At 38.2% G+C, this 22178-nt stretch overlaps 1 protein-coding gene and 1 non-coding gene across 7 annotated transcripts in view; both read right to left on the reverse strand.

The window, feature by feature from the left end:
• Positions 1 to 22178, reverse strand: part of COPZ2 (COPI coat complex subunit zeta 2) — a 670348-nt gene that overhangs the window by 203220 nt on the left and 444950 nt on the right. For all 6 annotated transcript variants that reach the window (XM_044055305.1, XM_044055308.1, XM_044055307.1 and 3 more), the window contains one exon: positions 14419 to 14457. In XM_044055305.1, the coding sequence (XP_043911240.1) occupies positions 14419 to 14457 (39 nt within the window). The remainder of the gene's footprint in view (positions 1 to 14418; positions 14458 to 22178) is intronic.
• On the reverse strand, positions 21328 to 21399 carry TRNAD-GUC. The gene has a single exon. It is a non-coding gene; the product is annotated as a tRNA-Asp (tRNA).

A 22178-nucleotide genomic window follows, 5' to 3' on the forward strand; every position in this document is an offset into this window, starting at 1 on the left:
GTAGAAGTGGCAGTAGCCCTAGTGGAATGAGGCCTAATCCCAGCTGGAATCTCCTTACCATGATGGGAATAACAGAAAGCAATACAAAACCCAATCCACTTAGAAATAGTTTGTTTTGAAACAGGTTTGCCCTGAGAACCCAAAGCAAAAGAAACAAACAACTGCTGAGACTGCCTGAACCCTTTAGTTCTGCTCAAATAATATCGTAACTGTCTGTGTATATCCAAAGTGTGCAAAATCCTCTCCCCTTTATTTTGGGGGTTTGCATAAAAAGTAGGCAAATGAATAGTTTGGTTTAAAGCCACACTAGAAACCACTTTAGGCATAAAAGAAGGGTTAGTGCAAAGACACCCTATCCTTGTGGAAAATTAAGAAAGGCTCGACCGCCATAAGGGCCTGTAATTCAGAAACCCTTCTACAGAGGTAATGGCCAACAAAAAGCAGTCTTCCATGATAAATATTTCAACTCTGCAGTTGCTGCAGGCTCAAAAGGTTGTAGAGTGAGTTTCTCCAACACAAAATTGAGATCCCAAGCAGGAGTAGGAGCTCTCGTGGGGTCTTACATTCTTTGCCCCTCTAAGGAATTGCTTAAACAAAGGATGAGAAAATAATGGTGGGTCACAGTCATAGTGAGCAGAAATCGCTGCAGCATGAACCTTTATAGAGGAGAAGGACAAACCTTTGTCCAATAATTCAGTAAGGTATTGAAGAGCAACACTTAAATTAGGTTTAGAAACATCAAAGTCCTTTGCTGTACTCCAAAATAAAAATCTCCTCCATTTATCTGCATAAACTTTCCTTGTACTAGGTCTTCTGGCCTCCAAAATAACATTCAAAACTTGTTGTGGAAGCTGAGACCCTCCAGGGTTTAAAACAGAATATGCCAGGCTGTTAGATGTAGAGAGTGAAGTTTGACATTGAGTAAATGACTGTTCTCCTGAGATAGCAGGTGAGGAATCGAAGGCAAAGGCCATGGACGCTCCCGTACCAGACTTCTCAGTAATGGGTACCAGTGCTGTCGAGGCCAATCCGGAGCTATTAAAATCATGTTTGGCTTGTCCTGTCTGACCTTCAGGAGTACCTTTGGGAGGAGAGGCAGAGGTGGAAAGGCATACACGTGAAGATTGCTCCAATTGAATGAGAGAGCATCCACTTTCCAAGCTGTGGGATGAAACCTTTTGTGCAAAACTTTGGCAGCTGGTAATTTAGTGGAGAAGCGAACAGATCTATGTCTGGAGTTCCCCATAACACTGTCAATTTCTGAAATACAAGAGGATCCAATTTCCACTCGTGGGGATCCATAATTTGTCTGCTCAACACATCTGCTAAGGAGTTCTGTGCTCCTGGCAGAAACCTTGCCTGAAGATTTAGCTGTAAACTGAGAGCAGTCTCCCACAAAATCATTGCTTGTCTGCAAAGAGGATATGAATCGTCCCCCTTGCTTGTTGATGTACCACATGACAGTTGTGTTGTCTGTTTGAATCAACACCTGCCCTGGAAGAAGTAAATCCTTGAAAGCTATCAATGCAAATTGGACTGCTAACATCTCCTTCAAGTTGATATGTAAATGTTGAAGTCTGGCAGGCCACGTGTCTTGTACCCATTTTCCATTTAGATGAGCTCCCCAAGCTTTGTCTGAGGCATCTGTCGTTAAAATCTGACTCGCCTCTGGTCGGGTCACAGAGAGTCCCTTGTTTAGGTGACATTCCTGAGCCCACCACAAAAATTCCTTTTGAATGCAAGGTATTATCTGAATGACAGTGTCCAAATCTTGGCAGTGCTGCGTCCATACATTTTTGAGATACCATTATAGCTTCCTCATATGCAGTTTGGCATTGGGAAGTACCAGAATACAAGATGCCATGAACCCCAAGGCTTGAAGGACTGTCCTTGCAGTCAGCCTGGACTGACGAGACAATTGGTGGAAGTAAAGGGAAAGATTCTTTTGTTTGTCCGGGGTCAAAAAGGCCATCTGGGATGCTGTATTCAGTCTCACACCCAGAAAGCACATGTCCTGAGAGGGTACTAGACTGGACTTTATTTCGTTCACAGAATACCCCAGGCATCTTAACACTGCCATCACATACTGTAAATGATGAAAAAGTTCGTCCTTTCCTTGGGCCAGAATCAGGCAATCGTCCAAATAAGGATAGATTTGTATTCCTCTTAGCCTGAAGAAAGCTACCACTGGAGCCAGAACCTTCGTGAACACTCTGGTCGCAGTAGATAAGCCAAAGGGCAATGCAGAGAACTGATAATGAAAAGTCCCAGCCAGCGCAGATACTTCCTGCAACTGAGCATGATAGGAACATGAAGGTAAGCCTCCTTGAGATCCAGAGTCACCATCCAGTGATCTTTGCCCAGCAGAGGTAAAAGCTGTTGTAACGTCAACATTTTGAACTTGGGAATGTCCAGACATGTGTTGAGGATAGATAAATCCAAAATTGGTCTCCACGTGTTCCCTTTCTTTGGTACTAGAAACAGGCAAGAATAAAATCCTAGGCCCACTTCTGGCAGAGGGACAGGTTGTATGGCCCCTATTTGAAGTAGTAGAGAAATTTGTTTGTGAGCCTCTAGTCTTTGCTGAGGAGGAACGTCTGGCATGCCTTTGAAAGGAGGCAAGGTATGGAAATAAAACTTGTAACCTTGGTGTATGATATCCAATACCCATTTGTCTTGGGTAATCAAAATCCAATTTTCCTTGAAGAGTGCCAACCTTCCTCCCAAAGGTGCTGCCAGGCAAGAAGGATCTGGCAGCTGAAAAGTAGGTCATTGGGCCTGTTTACGAAAGGACTGGCCCCTGCCCTCACCGAAGATTGTGCAGGTGAACTCCTGTTCTAGGTCTGAAAGAACTCTGAGCTCTGCCCCACCACGTCTAGATCTACCCCTAGACTGAGAATCATAAGAAGGATACGTCCACCCCTTAGCAGGCCAATTCCTACTAAACTTGGAGGCTGAACTTGCAAAAATCTTTAACAGCCTGCATAGACTTAGCCTTGTCTTCCATTTTCTTCAAGACTGACTCCACAGGTGAACCAAACAACACATCAGACTGCAAAGGAGCATCCAAAATCCTTGTCCTAACATGGTCAGATAAATTCTGATCCTTCAGCCAGGTGTGCCTGCGAAGAACTGAACCAGTGGCAGCCACCCTAGACGAGGCCTGCACAGCATCAAAACCACATTGTAATGAATGCTTACCCACCTGTTCAGAGACATGCACCAAATGTTGTAATTCTTTACACTCAATGCCTTCCGCCAGAGCATCCACCTTAGACTTCAATTGAGAAAGAAGAAAGTTTTGATATTTCAACATATGAAACTGGCAATTCAAAGCCCTCATAGCTAAGGTAGAAGATGTATAGTCCTTCTTTCCCCATCTATCCAAAGCTCTGGCCTCTTTATCTAGAGGAACCGGATTTTTTACAACAGAGGCCTTGACACCCTTAGGTCCCTGACTAATAGTTTCTGGGTCCGCCCTAGGACTCTTATAAAGATATTTATGAGCCTCAGGCACCCTATAATACCTATCCGGTTTAACAGGCGCAGGAGGCAGAGAATCAGGATTAAGTGAAGCCTCTGAAAACACATCTTCCACAACATCCAGAACAGGGGGTATAGCCAAGGGCCTATGTTGGGGTAAAAATCAAAAATTCCCTAAGCCTTTTCCGAGAATCAGAGAAGTCCTGACCTTCCCACTTAAAATGTTCCCTCATAGAATGAAGTGTCTCTGAAAAAGAAAAATCCTCTGGAGGAGAAGCAGAAGGAGTGGAATCATCTGCATCAGAATCAGAATAAGGAGAGTACTCCTGCAAGTCTTCAGCCGAAGACTCTGAAACATCCGAAGCCTGCTCAAAACTTCCCAACTCTGGCTCCACCCTAGGCCTCTTATCAGGAGGGGGCAAAGAACCTCTAATCAGAGTAATCAAATCTTCTGCCATTTTAAGCATGTGCTTCTTAGGCATAGACCCTGCTGAACTAGGAGTGACACCAACAGAAGCTAAACCTGGCCTGCCACTGGGAGAAGCCTTGGAAACAGAAGTAGAGGGCCTAACCACCCTAGGAAGGGAGGGGAGTACAGTAACCTGAGAAGCCCCTTCAGCCTGACCTGCCTCTAGAGAGGCCACATCCTGCAAAATCAAAGTCTCCCCCTGAGACTCCAGAGAAGTCTCCATCGGAACCACCGGTTCCACTGAAGCCTCTAAAGAACCGGCGTCCGGAACGGACGACTCATCCTGCCTGGGTTTAACTGTTTTGTCTTTGCGCTTCTTCGCAGAAGCAGGCGCCAGAGAGTCCGACGGCATATTATAATTGCACCGCTTACCAAAGACTAGCCTAGCACAATCTAACCTTCGCTTAATAGTGCGCTTATTGAACCTAGCACAAAAGCGACACCCGACAACGTCGTGCTCAGGCCCCAAACAAGGAATGCACAAAGAATGATAATCCCTATGCGGTATCTGCTTCCCACAAGAAATACAGTTATTCACTTTTTCTGACATCCAGTAATACACTGAGGCAAGAAAAAACCAAAATATTCCCCAACGGGGTACTTAGCCAACTTGGATTCGGTCTGAAACTCCGAACTCGAAAAATTTCAGAACGCCGAACGGCACTTGCAACGCTGCTTCTGCATCGGACCATGCGGCAAAAAAGACTGAGGATATGACGTCGGTCATGCACTTTTGTACCCTGACGTCCTGATGTCAGTTTTAAGCGCCGTGACCGACGTCAGCCTAATACTTTGGTATTCGGGCCGACCGAGGACAGCGGACTACCCATATGTAAGGACTGCAGCAATGTGAGATGAAGAACATCTGGCATTGGAGCAGTTTTGCAAGGAAGAGTGGGTAAATATTGCCAAGTCAAGATGTGTCATGCTGATAGACTTCTACCCAAGAATACTGAATGCTGTAATTAAATCAAAAGGTGCTTTAACAAAGTATTTGTTTAGGGGTGTGCATATTTATACAACCAGCTTATTCTACGTTTTTTATTTTTTATATTTTTTCCTCTAACAGATTTGTTTGTTTTTCAATTGAATTGTACAGGTTTATAGGTCACATTAAAGGTGGGAATAGTTTTGAAATTATTTATTGTGATCTCATTTTTTTATATCACAAAAACCTGGCATTTTAACAGGGGTGTGTACACTTTTTATATCCCCTGTACACACACACACATATTTTTATATATTATACATACATACACACATATTTACATATATTATACATACACACACACACACACGTATATTTATATACATTATACACACACAAGGGCACGCACGTATCTATCTATATATATTATATACACACACACACATATATATTATACATATATACACACACACACACATATATATTACACATATCCACACATACACACACACATTTATATATATGTACATATACACACACACTTACATATATTATACACACACCTATGTATGTATTTATATTATACATATACTCACACACATGTATTTATAAATATTATACAAAACAGTGCAAGAAACTTCTCTGTGTGGAAGATTTTCAATCCATATATATCTAGTTAATCACTGTACAAGACTAATGAGCTTGCTTAACTTTTGCAGTTGTGCCTGTGTACCTTGATTATGTTTCTTAAAAGATTCCATAGCTGCTGTTATACAGTAATTGTGAGGGAGCACTGTGTACATGGATATCACGTCGATAGTTAATACACTGCTCGTTTTCACTGTAGTGTTTGTTATTTTCCTCAAAAAATCCATTGAATCTCTTATGTATGACTTATTACTTTCTGCTACAGGTTTCAGCAAGTAATCAAGGTAAATGGCTGTGGCTTCAGTAAGGGAACCTCCACTTGCTACCACCGGTCTATAAGCTGGGTCTTCTCTGTTCTTGTGTGGCTTTGGTATTCCAAAAAAGTAAGGTAAATGTGGGCATGGGCTCCATAAATAATTATAAAGATTTTCAGTGTGGTGAGATTAGTGTTCCATAAATCATATGCTCTTTTTATGTCATCCATGGTAAATAACTCATAAAATGTTATCCTCCAGCATGTTCTCTAATCTTTTGGTTGTAGCTAGTGGTATCAGTCGCAAGTATACCTCTTCCCTTGTCTGCCTTCATTACACGCCTGGATTTATCATTGCCTAGCTCAAGCAATGCTCCTCTTTCTCCCTGTGTTAAGTTATAAAGGTTTTAATTAGGAGTTTTTTTAAGTAGTTTCCTAATATCCATCTCACATTTCACTTCGAAAGCAGCTAATGTTTGATGTAGTGGTGGACAATAGCTGCTAGGCCTTTTTATAGTTTCATCAATAGGCTTATTTTCAGTGTCATTAATTTTGCCATGAAACTGTACCCTTAAGTTGAGCTTCCTCACAAACATTTAAAGGTCTATCAGTACCTGAGCTACCTCACTCCTGCAGCTTGGTACAAAATTAAGTCCTTTGGACAACATACTTTTTTCATCTTCAGTCAGTGCTTTAACAGAGTGGTTCCAGATAAGTGGAGCACCTGTTATTATGGCCTGTTCCTCCATCTGAGCCTGGGACCTTGGTTGTAGCCGGGGTTCCAGTCAGGATTTCCCAGGTATTGTATTTCCCTCACTCCTGTCCACTGCTAGGTTCTCCTGTCCCCTGGGTGCTTGTGGATAGGGTCTGAGACCTCTGGAATTCCTCCTCTGCTTTCTGGAATCTCAGTGGGTTGTAGTAGTAACTTGTATCTCAACTATTTTTAATACTTTAAATACTGTAATACATACTCATTTTATTTTTTTCACGTTATATTTTATATTTTTCATTACTTTTTAATTGCAACTTAACATAATTACAGCTCCATCACTTCAGTGTTATGTTATTACAAAATTAGATTTTATTGCATTGTTGTTTTAAAACTATATTGTATGCCATTATACAATATGTTTTTCTGTGTTATACTTTGTACTGTTATCTTTCATGGCAATGCATTGTTTTATAATTTTTTTGTGTCATCATTAATTGTAAATTGTATGTTTGTACTGATATTTTTCTCTCTGGGCCTCCACTGAAAAAATATCTTTTTAGGCCAGGTCAGACTAACCCAGTAAACAAACACCAGTAACTAAATACTATAACAGATAAAACCCACAAAATACAAAATATGTATTTACATAACAATTCCAGAAATTTTATTTTTCAGTAAACATGGCTTGTCTCTTGCATATAATACCAGTTAAAACTCGCATACTATCAGTCATGTATTTTAATACTACAGTCCAATAAAGAGCTTAACTTTTTCATCAATCCAATCTAACAATTATATTTCCCTTCCTCAATATTTTAAACATATCCTTATTTTATCTTCATTAATACAACTAACCTTCAAGTCCTCTATCCTTGCTGTACTCTCTACCAGATCACTCTGTACTATATTTCATCTTTTTATTTCTCTAAATAACCACTCCACTTATTTGCCAACTGTGCATCACATATGTAATGTACTGCAAATAGTGGACTAGCTGCCACTAAGTAAGCTGTTGCATTGTACCACTAGTATTTATTTATTCCACATGTACATGTCACTATACTCTTTGTCTTACAACATTATTTAATACTGTATGACACTTATTTTACTTAGAAGTGTAATACACATTATTAATTATGTAGACTTTCTCCTCAGATCTCCAGAGAAAATATGCCTATTTGGATAATCCCAGTTAACATACAGAACTAGACTGATAAACAGCTAGACAGACAGACTGACTGAAGATATGCAATGTATAAAATAGAAACTGAATTTGTACAGAATCAAATAGTCACATGAAAAACTACAGAACCATAGCAAAGAAACCCTGTATAAAAGTGCAGATTTATTCACGGGTTCAGGACGTTTTCTAGAAGAACATTACATAGTAATAAAACATGATGCTGTACCAGTGAGCCATGCCTCCAAGAAAGTACCAATAGTTCTCAGAAGTAGAGTACACCAGGAGATGATGTGAAGGGAATGCATAGGAGTAATTAAGAAAGAAATGCGGCCAACAGAATGGGTTAATAACATGGAAAGTGCTGTGAAGAAAGATAAGATTCACACATGTATTGAGCCAGTAGATTTAGATTCAATGATTAAAGAGCATAACCCATTGCTTCCAGTTCAACACGTGTTCTCATCTTTGATAAATATTAAATTACTTTCTATACCAGTTACAAATGACTTGTTTCTTGCAGATTCCAAACTGTGCACATTTAATACTCCATCAAGGTAGTATAAATTCCATGGACTTCGATTCTGTATTCCATCAGCACCAGAGGTTTTCCAAACTGCAGCTGCACATGTAACAGGAGGCTTGTAAATACAGAAAATGTAACTGATGAACTAGCAATGAGCAAACATAAGAAAATCATTGCAAGAGTCTGATACAGCTGCGGAATACAGTAAACAGAAAAAAATTAAGTAAAATCATAATTGTGTAAATAAAACTGGAACATCTGCCCCTACGAATGCTGTTAGAACAAGATATAGTTTTTAAAAGCATAAGAAACTACTTACAGATGTACAAGGACATTTTTTAATGTGAATAAGATGGTCACATTGCAGATAGATTCCAGTTAAAATGGTATAAGAGCTGTGATCTTACAAGAGAACAGGTAGTTGCCATGGGGTTAAAAATCAATTACACATCCACAGAACAGATATGCTCAGGCAGAAAAGGAACTATCAGCAATTATAAATGGATATGAGATTACATGAATATATGGATATTGTAAAGCTCAAGGGAAACAAACCATAAACTTGTCCAAAGTATATGTATTCAAAAGTGCTTGTACAAGAACCATCCATGAATTCAGAGGATAGCTTTTATCTATATAAATATGATCTGAAAGAAAAAATACAGATCAGAATATAAACTGCATGCAGCAAATATATGCTGAGTGCGGCATATTTACCAAAGAAGCATGAAGAGTTGTCAGAGATAAAAACAGATTTGTTGGGTAAAGTTGCAGGTATCAGTGGCAAAAGAAAAAGCAAAATAATCCAGATGTACTGACACTGACTAGAAATTGGGATCCGCAGTTAGTAAAAGAAATTACAATGAATAACTGATCTGATAAAATACTGGAGTAGAAAAAAAATCAGTCTTATTTTATTTCAAGAAAGAAATAGTTGTAGCCAGGATTTAATATTCAAAGCAACAAAGTGAAAAACAGCAAGGGATATACTGTACTGGCACATTGGTTATATAACACGGAGAATGAAGATGTGCGATCTGGAATTCATGTCCGAAGAACAATGCAGAAGAATAAATTCTAAATATGGTACATTCCATGATCATACAAATAGTGAAGAGCATTTTTTGTTGGAGTCAAGTTGCAGATTTATTACACTTCAAGAAAGCCAGGTGTCTGATATGTACAGAGGATTAATTCTTAGTTCCCTAAAATAACTGATAAGGCAGATGTAAGTAAAACTATAATTAATGCATTAAAGTCTATATTACGGAGATGGAGTTTACCTGATGCTGTCATATGTAACAATGCTCCACAATACAAAAGTTAGGAATTCAGAGGATGTGTGCATAACTGGTAATTCAAACATATAATATCCAGTCCACACTAATAAATGTATATCGAACAGATGAGATGAATCATTTAAACAGTGAAAACTCTCATGGCAGAGCTGTGGCTGAAGCTGCAAGGTGGGTCATCTTACAGTTTTTGAAACTTAGAAAAAACACTGCAGGGACTCGGTCTCTTATCAGCTTAACTGTAAAAGGGTAGAAGGTTGAAAAGTGGGTTTCTTACATCAGTTACACAGCTAATATATAAAAGCTAACAGAAAGCAAAGATAATGCTGGACAGAAATCAGCAGGCAGAAATAGGACTATGTTTGAATCTGAAGAAGAATACAATGTTTATATGTTGAAGACAAAAAGACTACAAAAGTCAGTGGGAACATTTGTTGCCTGAAGCTGAAGTGGCCTGCAGGGCAGCTGAGCTAAGGCCCTATACTGCTCACAGGGAAAGTTTTAAAATAGGAATCACAGGCATTTATGGAAGAAGGCCTCAGTACTAGGCAAGTGATCACAGGGACTTAGCTCTGCACACGTTAAAATAGACACACACTTAAAAGTTCACACCTGCCTCTTCAAGCAGTTAAAAGTACTATCACATGACCCATACAACTTGACACCGACTAATGCCTCAGAGCTGGAAGAGCTGAGCAGTTAGGGTACAGTACACTGGTCTTTATGGCAGAATAATATTCAATGATTTTATTAAGCAGTATGCAAAGAAGGTCACATGTATCCTGCATGTTACTTTATGCTTGATGCCTTTTCATGCTTGGTCTGCTTCATACAGCGCCACATGTTTAAGGGTCACACACATGCAGTTGTTTATATATATATATATATATATATATATATATATACATATACATATATAGATATTATATATATATATATATATATATATATACATACACACACACACACACATATATATATATATATATATATATATATCAAGATAAATATATATAAACATACACAAACACACACACAGTGTTTAAGGACACGTTTAAAGGACTGGACACCTTCATTCAGTAGAATGTAGGCTGCCTTTAAAGTACTAACAGGGGTATATATGAGGAACTAACCACACATGAAACTCATAGAACTCCTTGGCTGATCAGATTATTAGCCATCAGAATTAAATTTTATGCCAAGTTTTATGCTTTGTGATGTCTATTAGTCTCTCTTTATCACTGTCTTTGTCCCTGCCTCTCTGTACCTTCCTTTCATACTGATTGCAGTGTGCCATCACAAATGCACTAAGCATACACTAGTAGCCAATGTCTGTTTTTTTTTTTTTTACAAATTTCTTTTGCAGATTTTTGCCCCTTGCTGCCTGCCAATCATCAGCCCCTCCTGGCCAATCATCTCAAGCATCTCTCATCACCAGGAGGGAACGTCACTTAGGCAGCCATCATGGTTGGTTCAAAGCTTTTCTGTACATCTTAAAGCTCATGCACAGAGGGAAAGTGGACATCCAATGGGCTGATCATGCTGGCTCCCTTGCATCTACAATGGGCATTGCCAGAAACTGGCCTCCCTTCAGTCCTCAAACATGGGTGGTGGATTACCTTGTCACTATCAGGGAAATTACACTACACCTTGTGCTCAAAGAGTGACCACACCCATCCCTTCTCCAGCTTCCAGCAAAGGCAAGTGGTACTTGCTCCTTCATTCCTTTCCTCCTCCTCCTCTGCTTGCCTGGCATTCCACTGCTGAGGCTGCGAATTAAGCTCTGGTCATCTGGGTTGCACTCAGTACTCCAGCCCTCTGGGCTATGCAGCCAGGATCCATTTCTAATATATTTGCTTACTTCTGAAAGGACCCTAAGTCAGAACATCCATTTCCGCATTTACATTTTGTTTTGATTCATATGACACTATAATTTACACAGAGCATGGCCTGCATATGCCATCCATGCAATGACTGTTCTCAGAATTATTTACTGGGGATTAACATAGCTAGGCTTGTAAAGGCTCTAGGGCCACTAGCCTAGTAACCCCCTATGAACCTATGAATTACTGAGTGAATTTTACATGAAACAGAGTCCTGTTTCTCTTGAATGGTCTGCCTACTCATGCTACCTTTCCCCTCTCTGAGATTACACAGTCCTGTGCGGAGTATTCCGTTTAAGGGTCTTCTTTTCTTCGTCTGAACTTTTTTCATCAAAACTGCTTTACTAACATCAGATTTGATGCATCTTATTTGCAAGGTGCAAGGATGTGTAAATAATAATATAATAAAGATGGTGCAGGGTGAGAAGTCAAACCACAACTTGTTATTACATATTACTCCATTTTGTTTCATGGTGTTAAATGTCCTATCAGGAAAGCACTGCAAAAGAGTTTACTTTCAGCAAATGTAATGGAAAACTGATCTTTAATCATCTACTGTTGTGTCATCATATGTACTCCCATGGAAACAGCCTGTGATGTCACAACAAAGGATAACAACTTAAAATGGGGATTCCAGTCAGAAAAGCAGTCAGGCTCTGAAGAATCCGGAATGGATAAATGTTCTACAGATGTGGTCAGAAGTAAACAATGTACATAATGTATTCCATTCCATTTACCAACAACAATGGCAAACTTTGAACCCAAGGTAAATACTACTTGAGAACAACAGTGGGCTCACAATTGTGTTCCACAGCATTTATAGTGGGTCAAGGGATATTAAAATCAACTTTGGGTTTCTAAGCAGCATTATACAACACAATGTGACAAGTCTGTTGTACACAAAGATTCATAAGTGGCAAAAGTAGATTACCATAATTGCCTTGTGCCACTTTTCTGAATCATTGTACTGTACAATATCAGTATGTTAAAATATATACATTTTATACTCTGCACGGGTGATAACCTGCAACTGAGACGAGAACCATAACGATGTTATCTGATGTCTGATGCAGTTCTCCAATCTGCCGCCCCTACACAAAGATGAGGACCAAGAAGAAGAGGAAAAAAGCCCTTCTGCACTGAAACTGTTGCAAACTGCTGGCTATAAATGTAACAAGTTGTTTGCTACAGTTACAATGCCACACACACTAAATGTTTCAGTGTGTCAGCTGTAACCTCAAATACAGCATCGGCATTCATTTTTGAATGCAAACACTATACAGTAACCTCCTCATCATCTACTGGCTGCACCCTACTAACACCTTGCACCCAGGACCCAGGAAGCCATTACCTTCACCTCACCCTTGCTATGCCCGTTTTAGAGCATATACTGCAGTCTTACTTCTTTGTGTCCAACATCAAGCCTTCAACAAATTACCAAACCGCAGGAGAAAGTAACACAACTGAAACTTCTCTGATGAACCCCTTTTACACAATCAGCAGCCACTTATCCTTCCACTATCTTATACATTCTATAAAAAGTAAAAAAGGAACAGTCTTGTAAACAACAGTCATGTGGTTCTGAATAAAGTATACCTGAATGAACCAACGAGCTGTTAATTGTGTTACAGTCACATACGTAAATCTTATTACTCTTGGATTCCCCTACACTTTCTGACACCAAATTGAATATCTGAAATTATGAATCTTACTGTAGAGCGAGCGTGACAGTTTTCTACCTAATACTTAACAACTTAAGTTACAGGATTTCTGCAGTAGTTCATCAATGTCATATGGTGTTGCTTAGTAACCACTCAGACAAATAGCAACAGCTATCAAATAGTCAATTGCTGGACTGGAATTACGCCACAGAAGTTTTTTTTTTTTTAACAGGTATGAAAAATCACTGCTGGATTCAGTGATTTCCACTAATGCCCATGTAGCTTGGATATCCCTTTATGGGTATTATGGGGGCTGAGTGACCTGTCAGTGTTTTAGCATCATGGTTGCTGGGTATAAGCCTACAGTACAAGCTGCATCATTTCTACTTCATGTGGTCCAGAATATATGTTTATTGTGTAGGCATGTGACTAGTACCAAGAGTATTTAAAGCATCAGTACAATAATAGTGCTTAAGAACTGAGACATATATGAAAACTGAAAGGTGTGCATGCAAGTAGGTACCAGAGGTATACAATGCTGTTTATGACTGCAGGTGATGACTTTTTAAGTTATCATTCAGACACAGGAAACGTCTGTCACACGACTTTTCCACAGGTCTGTGCTGCTGTACAACCTTCACATCTTGTGCCAATTTATCATAAAATACTACTATGTGTGACACCAGCTTCTGGGCAAAAAAAGGATGTACGCAAAGCAGTCTACAAACTCCATTCATAAGTACATTTGGGGCAGGGGGGACTACATCGTGCCTCTGAAATCTAGTCCTGTGTTCAGTAAACTCCATTCATATGAACACTTGGGGGGTCAACCTCATACCTCTGAAATGTAGCCTTCTGTATAGTAAACTCCATTCAGATGTAACTGGGGGTCAACCTCATACCTCTGAAATGTAGTCCTCTGTACAGTAAACTCCATTCAGATGTACACCGGGGGACAACCTCATAACTCTGGAATGTAGACTCTATATAGTAAACTCCATTCAGATGTACACTTGGGGGGGACCTTATACCTCTGAAATGTAGTCCTCTGTAAAGTAAACTCCATTCAGATGTACACTTGGGGGGGGACCTTATACCTCTGAAATGTAGTCCTCTGTAAAGTAAACTCCATTCAGATGTACACTTGGGGGGACAACCTCATGCCTTTGAAATGTAGCCGTCAGTATAGTAAACTACATTCAGATGTACACTTGGGGGGACAACCTCATGCTTCTTAAATGTAGTCCTTTGTACAGTCTTCATACAGTACTCCAGGCTGAAGCTATATGAAGATTAATAAGTGTATGACATATCTGATTTTTGTGTCACCACACATTATAACTGCCTATAACATGTGAATATCAATCAAGTGGTCCTTACCTGTGCCATGCTCTGTTCAGACAGTGGGCTGTCATCAACCTGCAAGGCAAAACAATCTTGTTAATATGCAAAAAATGATTAAGTAGCAAGGTACAGCAATAATTTCACTTACATTATGGACAAGTAATTTAGTATGAAGTCCTAGGAAGAGCTAATTCAGTTCTCTGCTTGATGGTTAGCAACATAACTTCATAAACCAGAAGGTTTGCCAGTCAAACTTAGTTCATTTCTATAACTGGGTCACCAGTTCAGTGGACAAGGGTAATCTGTCAATGTGGTGTACCTGGACTTCAGCAGGACCTTTCTTGCTATCTCTCACAAGACACTGTTGGAAAAATTAATGGTATTGAGGTGGGTCCCAAAAATGGCAAAGTGCACTACAAATTAACTGAGCGATGAGAGGAAATATCAGAACGTCAGGATAAGTCAGTAAGCAGTAACGTATCATAGTGCTCAGTGTTCCAGCTAGTCCTGTATACTATATTTGTGTCAAATATCACAGCAGGTGTGTACAGCAACTTCACCTCACATCCTGATGATGTACAAGTTATGACAGTACTCAAAAGGTGGCGGATAACAGGGTTAGGGAATATGCCCATTTCTCTCTATTGTGTGAATTCAGAGTTGGTTGAGATATTTAAGTGGCAGGGGATAAGGAGGTGCAAGGGGGCAGGTTGCCCCATGCAAAAAAGTATTTTGTGATTCATATGCCCCAAGTTATGTCTTAGAACATCCTATTTCACTGACAATATTGTGGTATTCAATGTTTTGTGGACACTAATCAGTACTGCGATATTTTGCACACTGATTATTAAACAAAGTTCTATATACATTCACACATGCGTGATGTACACACACACACACACACACACACACACACACACACACACACACACACACACAAGTTACAGTTTCGTGATTTGTACCACTGAATATCTTATAATATGTGACAGGCAATGAGCCTTAAAACAATATGGAAAATGTTCACTTCTTCCTTGAATAATAGCTAACGCCTGCCGCACCCAAATAAGTTTGAAATTGTATGTCTGCAAATCAAACATACTCCCTGGCTCTCCAACATTTTACTCACTTCAGACTGAGCCCAGTGACAGCTTTAAATTTCCACAAAGAAATGCTAAATAAAATAATTTTAAACAGACAAATGGCATAAAGATGAATTTTAACTAGCAGCCTATTTGGTCCTATCACTACTAGTAAATAAAAGATTTACTGAATTCTAACTACCTCTGACTTCAAAGTCCAAACATCAGTGTCACAGTTTAAAGGAAAATGGATTCCAAATTGACCTAGGTTTAAGGAATGCAATTCCCTTGCTGACAGTCCAGAAATAAAGCAGTAACGCATTATCTGGCCAACAGCCTCTCTCTCTCTCTCTTTCTCCCTTTCTACCTTCTTCACTGAGGTCTATATCATATGTTTGAAGTTTTATAACTTCAAACATTAAAATATCGAATTTAAATGTTCAAAGTTATAAAACTTCGAACATATGTAAAACAAACAAACAAAAAGAACAAACCCAAAACTAACGGCTGTAGTCAGGGGGGGCAAGCCCCCTGCACCCTCAATTATAGTGCGGTCTCGGAGCTGGTATATATAAAGAGTGAGGAGTGCAGGGGGGCTTGCCCCCTTCCTACACTAGTCAGGTATGTTCCGTTTGTTTTTTTTTTTTTTTTTTTTATTATTATATGTTTGATGTTTGAAACTTCAAACATTTAAATTCAATTATTTAACTTTTGAAGTTTTCAAACTTCAAACATATAATACAGACCCCTTCAGTGATGGTTGGTACTACACCTCCCTTTAATATAAAAAGATCAGAATACAGTGGGTTCTAGTCTCACCCACAGATGATTGGATTAATTTCCCATTACCTAAACTGCAGTTAGCATACGTAGGTGCTAACATTTTAAGAGTACCATTCTTTGGGAGATACATTAAACTGAAGTCTCATCTCCCTGAGTACTGCAGGTAGATGTAAAAGATCCCATGGCAGTTAACAAGTGTTTTGTATTATTTGCATGTAAACATATTTACAATATTTACATATTAAAATTGGGTAGCTTAGAATAGGCAATCAGTGTGTGTGTGTGTGTGTGTGTGTGTGTGTATATATGTGCGTGTATATATATATATATATATATATATATATATATATATATATATATATATATATATATATATATAAATATATATATATATATATATATAAATGCTTAACATGTTTTACTAATGCTGCAGTTCTAGTACTTGTAGAAACTAACATGATTTACTAATGCTGCAGTTAAGTAGGCAGAAATGTTTTAATTGCTACATTTAATTTCACTGCTACTACAAAAGGGCACAGAAATATTGCACTATAGTTTTACATTGTTGCCAACAAGGTTTTGGAAATGTATACCTGCTATCTATGGATAATGCCTCTGTGAATGATTAGCCCATTTTGTAATGTTTGGGTTTTTGGAAATGTAACTTGCTATCAATATATTTGTCTCTGAATGATCAGTGTAATGTTTGAGCAATCATACCTTGCTATGTGATAACTACTGTTTCGCATCCCTACCTTCTCTCTCTTGCCTCCTTAAGTTACCTGCTCATCTTGTGCTTCCTGCACTAGTCTATAGGAATATAAAGGACCCTCTCCAATTATCGGTGGTTCACCTCACTGAATAACTACCCTACAATCCCTCTCTCAAGGACACCAGTAAAAGTATGTTTGTTGAATAATTCCTGCCAGAAACACTTTCTGCTATTGTACCTCTACTACAGGGTTAAAGAAAGTCCTGAGCTAGGACAGCCAGCAGCCTCTACCCCCCCCCCCCTGTACCTTCACACACTCTCTCCCCCATCCTCTATATTAACTCCTTTTGTCTAGCAACCTTTTTCCTTGTTGTACTCTAACTCCCTCTCATATCAGCCTTGCAATATTAGACCTGTCCACTAGGTGGCTCCCTTACCCCAGCCATACTCTCTTTCATATCTCTTATGCCCAGATACTTACTTTCATTTCTCCTGTTGTCCCTTGACTGCTATTCTGTCCTCTCACTTTACCCACTGCTTCTACTATCTGCATCCATCTTTTTCTAGGCTCAATTCTCACAATACTTTTCCCACATCTGTCTTTTCCAACATACCTTCTGAAATCAGTCCTGCTGATTGTTTTTTATAACTGCATCTGTATCTGTCTCTACCCACTCCGTTCGCCCTGTGGGCTCACTCCGCTCCTCTACCTACTCCCAATTCCCACCCACCCCCCAGGGGTCCTACTCTTATACTTACTAAACCACACCTCTTCCTCTTCCAATTACTCTTAGAATTACTAACCACACCTCTTCCTCTTCCCATTACTCTGTACACTTTACCATTGTTCATCTTCTCTCATATCTACCTTCTCTTAACACTCCCTTCTATCTTACCACAACCTTCACAATGCCCCATCCTCACCCTTTATACTTCCAAATTCTACCTACACACATCCAATAGTAAATTCTTACAATGTATAAACCACCCACCCCATTATATGTCCTACTTTTATTTACACTATTACTACTATTTCCTGTAACCTTTGCCTACTTACTCACCTCCTATGATTACCCACTACATCCATACCCTCACTATCCTAATAAGGAATCCAATGCTCTATCCCTACCACTCCTTTATATCCATGCTAATATAACATCTTCACCCAATCAATATGCTGATGACTCCACACTTATATGCTCAGCCAAATCCACATCTGAACTTCACTCTCTTACCCAGAAGGTATTTAACACAGTTGAACAATGGTTCACACAGCGTTGCCTTCTTTTGAACCCCAAAAAAACTAAACTCCTCCTCTTCAAGCATACTCACAAGTCCTCTCCTTTTGATTTCTCAATTACATCCACCAATGGTACCATTATATCACCAGACCCAACCACCAAACTACTGGGTATCACCATTGATAACAATCTGAACTTTGACATCCATATCAACAATACTATAAAAACTGTCAACAAAAAAACTTGGCTCTCTCTATAGGATTAAACCCCTCCTTTCCCCCACAACCAGAACAACTATAGCTCACACTCATCTAATCTCTACACTCCTCTATGCCTCGTCCATTTTTACTAAGCTATCTAAAAATAACCTCAGCAAATTGGAAATGTCCTACAATAACATTGCCAGATTTGCAACAGGCAACCCTTTCAGAACCCACCATTGCATAAATATAAAGCAGCTAGGATGGCTGGAACTACAAAACCTGATTAAATTCCATCAGCTAACCATTGCCCATAAAACTCTTTATAAACCTTCCAGTACTCCTATAACTATCTAACCTCATCACCCCACATACAAATCTAAAGTCCTTACGTTCTTCACACAAACCTAGTACACACCTCTAAACCTAAAAACAATTATGGGGATTCTCTCTTTTCCAATGCTGTCGGAAAAACATGGAATCTTCTCCCCAGTGACCTTTCCTCTCTTCCCTCTTTATCACTCTTCAAAACCAGACAAACTTTTCCTTAAAACATACTGGTTATGCCCCTGTACTAAACCTGACCAGGCATCTATCTATCTGTTTAAACTTAGCTCTGCCTATCCCATACTACTCATGAACTGTTATATATTCCTTTTTGACTATAAATACATACTCCCTCCAAAACTACAATGTGTCCAACCTCTGTGAATACTTTCTACTGAGGAATTTCTTTATTTTAATATAATTAACCTGTCTTCCTCTTTGATTTTATTTCTTCTTTTTATGTATTATACCTGTATGTTGTATTGTATATGCATTCTTGCACCATAAGGATTTTTTTTTGTCCTCACTGAATTTTCTGTTTTAACCTGGAATATGCAATGTATATAATGAATGTTGCTATTTAGTCATTTTTTGTTGCTTTTTCATGTTTCTGTCTTGGAGCTTATCTCCCCAGGCCTCTACTGAAAATGGACATATATCCAGTTAGACTAGCCCGGTCAACAAATGTAAAATAAAATAAAATATACACATATTAGCATTGCTGCCAGAATGGCGACATTTAAATTATCGAGATGAGAAGATCAACATTGCTGTAAGAATAAACGTTTACCAAGCTGAACTTAGAAACAACGAAAGCCTACTACACATGTCAAGAAGTACTCTAACTTGTGAATGGAGATTGCAAACTATTCACAAAAACAGCTACTCCATTTAAACACACATTTTAACATAGAAATGTAATTTTTTCAATGTTTTCCCAGTAATCAAATGTCAATACACAATATATTATTGTTCACTCTTGACATCCCTTACTCCACAAACAATATTTAACATATTTTCTAGACTTCTCAGCTCTCATTTTTATTACACAATACTTTAGCACATAGAGCTAAAATATTTTTATCTGTAATGTCCACATCATCCTTCCTATTCCCTCTTAGTGACCAAACACAATCATATTCATATCAGCTTTCTTCAGCTCTTTATTTTTGTTTTAGCATTTATCTTTTTTAATAAAACAGATGTCACATGCAGAGATGTTTAATACACCAGATATATCATAAATGCTTTTGTCCCAAATGTCAGGACTTCATCAGATACAAAGGTTAAAAAATGTAGCCTTAAAAAGACAAAATAATTAATCACATGTAACAATCTACCTAACTGAAAATAGTGACTAATTCTTTATTCAAATTTGATACATATTAATCTAAAAGAGTTTTATTTTAAACTCAAAAATATCTTAATAGATAAATAATAAATAAAAAACATACAAATGTACAAAGATAGACTTAAAATTAAATATCCATAAATCTCAATTGTAAAATACCATTAATTAACCTCATGTCATTCAATCCAGTGGAGGACGTTGCATTTAATTTAATTTGCCAGAAAAATTCTCTAGCTTCAATGGGGCTCTTCTTGTGAGTCTAGTATGGATTTCGGAACTTTGGGTACTGTGACTACTGGCTTTGATTATAATACAACAGTGTTTCATTTGAGAAGTGACAATCCTTTTAAAACTCTGGCTGCATAAATCAATTAATTTGAGATCCATAATTATAGTCTGACACCTGTTTTTGATGAACTGGTTAACATTTTTAAAAAAAGGTTTTTCATTTCTCCCAAGAGTTTTGATGTTGTAGATACACTGACAGAATTTCAAGTATTTTTGAGAAAAATTAACAGTTCACTTATTATTGGGCAGGAATCTGTGAATAACAATATGCAAATTAGAAAAAGTTTATTTAACCCCACTACATCCTACATTATTATTATTTGAAAGATTGTGAGTTTGATATTACAAATTTGGAACAGCAAGAAAAGCAAAAGAAAAATAAACAGTGATTTAATTTAAGTAAAAAGGAATATATGTTGTTATATCAATTATTGCATGATCCACGCATACGTACAATGAAGCCTGATTAAGGGGGAGGATTGTCCATATGGATATAACCCTGTATGTTGCATATCACAACACTGTTTTGTGGTTAGAAGATACTATTTTTGAATATGGATTTGATAATATCATTGCTAAATATTTGAAAGTAGAACATCTAGTGGTACCAGCAATTTTTGGTATCCCCAAGACCCACAAAGATATAATGAATCCACCTCTGAGACCCACTGTAAAAACAGGCTGATCTTAGAACCACTTGCTAAATGGATTGATTATAGGTTAAAAGATTTTTTTATAACAATCGCCATGTTTTAAAAGATTTGTGGGATTTTCTTAGGAAAATTGCTAACCTCGATTATATAGATTAGGTTCATAGATTAGTATTAGGCTACCTGCCCTTGTGGGCCATTTTTTAAGCCTAGCTAGTTACCCCCATGTGAGACTCAAACCCCACACCTTGTGTCTGTAAGGCAAACACTTTAACCATTATGCCATCCTCCACCCCAAAAAAAGAAGCTACGTGCTCCCCGTTGGGGAATCGAACCCCAGTCTCCCGCTTGACAGGCGGGGATACTCACCACTATACTAACGAAGAAGCCTGATATGGAAGGTTTATTGGTTACTACTGATATTACAGATCTTTTTTTAGTAATTCCTCATGATTTAGGACTTGAGTGGTTTAGGGAGGTTATCAGTACAACTTTTAACAATTTTGATATTAACATTATAGTTGATTTTATGGAAATTGTTGTATATAACAACTTTGTATTCTTATACTATGAATATTTTAAACAAATTAGAGGTGTAGTTATAGGTGCTGCATCAGCCCCTTTTTTTGCTAATATTGTACTTTGGTATCAGGAGCAACAGAATATTGTAGTCTCAATATTGGAAACACATGCCATTACATTTGAGGTTTCTGGATGACATTTTGATCCTATGGACAAGAAGTGTTGATTTACTTAATGAATTAATTTGTTATATTAATAATAGTACATGATTTTTGGACATTTACCCATCTTATGGATAGAACCAGTACACACTATTTAGCAATTACTATTTATAAAAACTATGAGAGTCTTTTCTATGAATCCATGCTTTTTCGTAAATCAACCTTTTCCAATTCCTATTTATATTTTTCTATTCACCACCCCCTCTGGCGAAAAAAGAATTTGGTGAAGGGGCAATTTCTCAGAATTTCTAGACTTGTCTCAGAAGAATATGCATTTCTTAGTGAATGTATTATATCATATGACATGTTTTCAGAAACAGACTACCCCAAAAAGTAGTTTCATATAGCTAAAAGGAATATTTTGAGAACTTTCTTTTCTAAGTGTGAAGGAAGCATATAAACCACTTTCATCTTACTACCAA

This window comes from Protopterus annectens, chromosome 13.part0 (genome assembly GCF_019279795.1).
Source record: "Protopterus annectens isolate FY-2018-M chromosome 13.part0, PAN1.0, whole genome shotgun sequence".
NCBI classification, from domain to species: Eukaryota; Metazoa; Chordata; order Ceratodontiformes; family Protopteridae; genus Protopterus; species Protopterus annectens.